The following is a 4,146-nucleotide window of genomic DNA, read 5'->3' on the forward strand; positions in this document are numbered from 1 at the left end:
ATGACGAATGAACACACAGCAGTTGAGCATCCTCAGACACTTCATAATGGACAAATTGCATCTAGATCTGCAAATGGAAGTGCAACATCAGGAAATCTAGCTCCAGGACAAGGTATTGACTATAATCATCCTCTATTTCTTAGTCCTACTGATGTGAGTGGGATGAGTATCATCTCGTTTCAGTTGTTAGGAATTGAGAATTATATTTTGTGGAGTAGATCAGTTAGGCTAGCTCTGCTAGGGAGGAATAAAATTGGTCTGATTAATGGCACTTCTAGAAATGAGGTATACAGTGATGACTTAGGGGGACATTGAGAAAGAGTGAATGCAATTATGTTATCCTGGCTTATGAACTCAGGGTCTAAGAGTTTACTAAGTGGAATAGCTTTTGCTACGACTGCGTTTGATGTTTGAAATGACCTAAAGGAAAGGTTTGATAGAGTGGATGGGTCTAGAACCTATAGTCTCCATAAAGATATAACCTCTTTACAACAAAGAACTGCTTCTGTGTCTGTCTACTACACTAGATTGAAAAATTTGTGGGATGAATTTGAGGCCTTAGTGCCTCCTCCTTGCTGCAATTGTGACAAATCAAAAAGTTTTGTAGTGCATTTGAACAGGCAGAAGTTATACCAATTTTTGATGGGATTGAATGAATCATACCATCAGGCTAGGAGTCAGATCTTTTTGATGGATCTACTCCCAAACATTAATCAGGCCTATGCTATGATAATAGGGGATGAGAGTCAAAAGGCTGTAGTTACCAGCACCAGTGGTATGGACATGACTGCAGTTGGTATGGAATCATTGTCTTTGTATTCTAAGGTTGGTAATAGCTTAGGCGTAAGTCAAAGATTCAAGAGGAACTCCCTTCTAGTGTGTGAATTCTGTAAATGCAAAGGACACAACAATTAATTATGCTACAAGGTGATAGGGTATCCTCCTGATTTCAAGTCCAAAAAAAAGGTTCAAAGTGGTTCATCTACAACTGGGACATCTGATTCTTATACATGATCTTCACCAGCTCAAGCCAATTTCTCATATAACTTGAATAATAATGCTCATATGCCAGATTTGGGACACACTGGTGATCATTTGTCTACTAACAGATATGCAGGGTCTGTTATGTTTACAACAGAGTTTGGTGGTTTTGCAGTTCCTCACTACACTAAGGTTGCAAGCCATGCTGAGAGGGAAGTTCAACAACTCCTTCAGGGTTGCACCTTCACAAAGGATAAGTATGATCATATCCTTCAAATATTTCAGAACAAACCAGAACATACTACCAGTGATGGTAATGTAGCACACACTGCAGGTAATATTCTCTTTGTATCTGACAATAGTCAAGTCTGGATTATTGATACAGGAGCTACAGATCATATGGTGTCTAATCTGGATATGTTGACTAAGGAGACTGTGTCAAAACTTGAAGTTCCTTGGACAATATCTCCTCCTAATGGTGATGTCACTCAAGTAACTTATATTGGTTTTTGTGCCTTATCAAATAGAAGTATACTTACAGATGTGTTTCACATCCCTGACTTCAAGTATAATCTCATGTCTGTCAGCAAAATCACAAAGGAATTAGGATATTCAGTCACATTTTTCCCTCATTTTTGTGTATTCCAGGAGCTCTACAATGGAAGGGTAAAGAGGTTGGTAAGGAAGCTGGTGGTCTATATGTGTTGTTGAGCCAACTAAATAACTACAATAAAGATTCTCTGTGTTGGTTCCAAGCTGGACTCAGTGCTCCAGGATTCCACCTTAGAGTTATGGCACAAAAGACTTGGACATGTGTCCTCAGTAGTCCTATCTAAAATGTTTGCTATGAATAAACACAGTCTGTGTAATATCTCTAAGTGTCTAGTATGCCCTTATGCTAAACAAACAAGAACTGTATTTCCTTCCAGTTATATCAAAAGTACTGCTTACTTTGATTTAGTACACATTGATTTTTGGGGTCCTTACAATGCTCCTACAGTTGATGGAAATAGATATTTTCTTACTATTGTGGATGATTTTTCCAGAATGACCTGGTTATTCTTATTGCAACTTAAGTCTGATGTGTATGTCTCACTTAAAGTTTTTCTGCAATCTGTGAAAAGTCAATTTGGCAAATCTGTGAAGGTGTTAAGAATTTGACAATGGCACTGAGTTTGTTAACTCAGTATGTGCTCAACTATTTAAAGATTTGGGGATCATTCATCAAAGAACTTGTCCATATACTCCTCAGCAAAATAGAGTGGCTGAAAGGAAGCATAGACATTTGCTTGAGGTAACAAAAACACTTAGATTTCAAGCAAAAATTCCTTTAAAGTATTGGGGACACTGTGTACTGGCTGCTGCTTATGTTATTAATAGACTACCTAGTAGTGTTCTTCAATTTCAGACACCTTATGAGAAGCTGTATGAGAAACCACCTATACTAACTCACTTGAGGACTATAGGTTGCTTGTGCTTTGCAAAAGTCCTAAATGAGCATGACAAGTTGCTCCCAAGATCAAGATCAACAATACATATGGGATACTCTGATACAAAAGGGGTACTTATTGTTGGATTTACACAGTAACTCTTTTTTTACTAGTAAAGATGTGCTCTTTCGAGAAGACATCTTTATTTTGCTCAAATGGACAACTCAGTCCCTCAACCTATCTTTGTAGATTCTTTGCAAGATAACCCTGAGTTATCTGTTCAAATAGATCACTTCCCTCATGTTCTCCAAAGGGTTGAACGTATGGTGAATGTACATGAGCCAAGTCACACTGAGTCTGAATTATTTTCTTCTGTCAGAGAAGCGGGTGTCTCTTCCCAGAGGCCTGATCCTGATCATCCTACTACTGTTGTCCTAAGTTCAGACAATCTGGAGTCTGAGGTCCTAACAGGGACAAGAAGATCCACTAGAGTCAAGCATTCTCCACCATGGTTGAAAGACTTTGTCTCATTGAGTGTTACTAAGGGTGTGAAGTATTCATTGTCTGATTACATGAGTTATTCTCACCTGTCTCCACACTATCAATGATATATTGTAGCAATCTCCTTCATTAAAGAACCAACTACTTATTCAGAGGCTATCAAAGATCAGAGATGGATTGATGCTATGAAGGCAGAAATTAAGGCTTTGGAAAGCAATCAGACTTGGCAGATTACTGATCTACCTCTTGGTAAAAGGCCTATTGGCTGCAAATGGATTTACAAAGTTAAATATAAGTCCACAGGGGAAATAGAAAGGTTCAAGGAAAGGTTGGTTGCCAAAAGATATAATCAACAGGAAGGTAGTGATTACTCAGAGACTTTCTCACCTGTTGTCAAGATGGTTACATCGAGATCTATTATTGCTCTAGCTGCTTCTAGACAGTGGCATATTCACCAAATAGATGTTTTTAATGCATCTTACAGGGTGATTTGAAGGATGAAATATACATGCACTTGCCTTAAGGTTTTGTCAGTCAAGGGGAGCAGGTGTGTAGACTAACAAAATCTCTCTATGGACTGAAGCAAGCCCCAAGGCAATGGAATCACAAGTTAACTGAGGCACTTATCAAGTTGAATTTCAAGCAGAGTCAACATGATTATTCCTTGTTCATAAATAAGTCAGATGCAGGAATCATTATAGTACTTGTGTATGTGGATGATATGTTAGTAACGGGAAGTAGTTTGAAGCTAATAGAAGAAACCAAGAAGTCACTACAACAGGTTTTTAAAATGAAGGATTTAGGAGAGTTAAAATACTTCCTAGGCATTGAGTTTACAAGGTCTTCTGAGGTTATACTAATGCATCAAAGGAAGTACACTCTTGAACTTATATCTGAAGTGGGCATGACAGTAGCTAAGCCTGCTGAAACTCCTATTGACATCAATGTCAAACTAACATCCAAAGAGTATAATGAGCAGACAAACAGACAACAAGAAGACTTAGATGATCCACTGGTAGATCAAACCATATATCAGAAGTTAATTGGAAAATTGTTGTATTTGAATATGACCAGGCCAGATATAACCTTCAGCACTCAAACACTAAGTCAATTTCTACAACATCCAAAGAAGTCACATCTGGATGCAACCTTAAGAGTAGTAAGATATCTTAAAAGGCAACGTGGACAAGGATTAGTGTTTGCCAGTAATTCTAATGACTTAGTGACTGCTTAC

General features: G+C 38.1%; 1 protein-coding gene across 1 annotated transcript; it reads left to right on the plus strand.

The window, feature by feature from the left end:
* Positions 1 to 2,569, plus strand: LOC125842777 (uncharacterized). Its single transcript, XM_049522094.1, has 6 exons — positions 1 to 285; positions 427 to 796; positions 1,073 to 1,315; positions 1,367 to 1,510; positions 1,630 to 1,746; positions 2,169 to 2,569. The coding sequence occupies exons 1-6, from the start codon at positions 1 to 3 to the stop codon at positions 2,567 to 2,569; spliced, it is 1,560 nt and encodes a 519-aa protein (XP_049378051.1).
* The last annotated feature ends 1,577 nt before the right edge of the window (positions 2,570 to 4,146 follow it).

The sequence above is a fragment of the Solanum stenotomum genome, chromosome 1 (genome assembly GCF_019186545.1).
Source record: "Solanum stenotomum isolate F172 chromosome 1, ASM1918654v1, whole genome shotgun sequence".
NCBI lineage: Eukaryota > Viridiplantae > Streptophyta > Magnoliopsida > Solanales > Solanaceae > Solanum > Solanum stenotomum.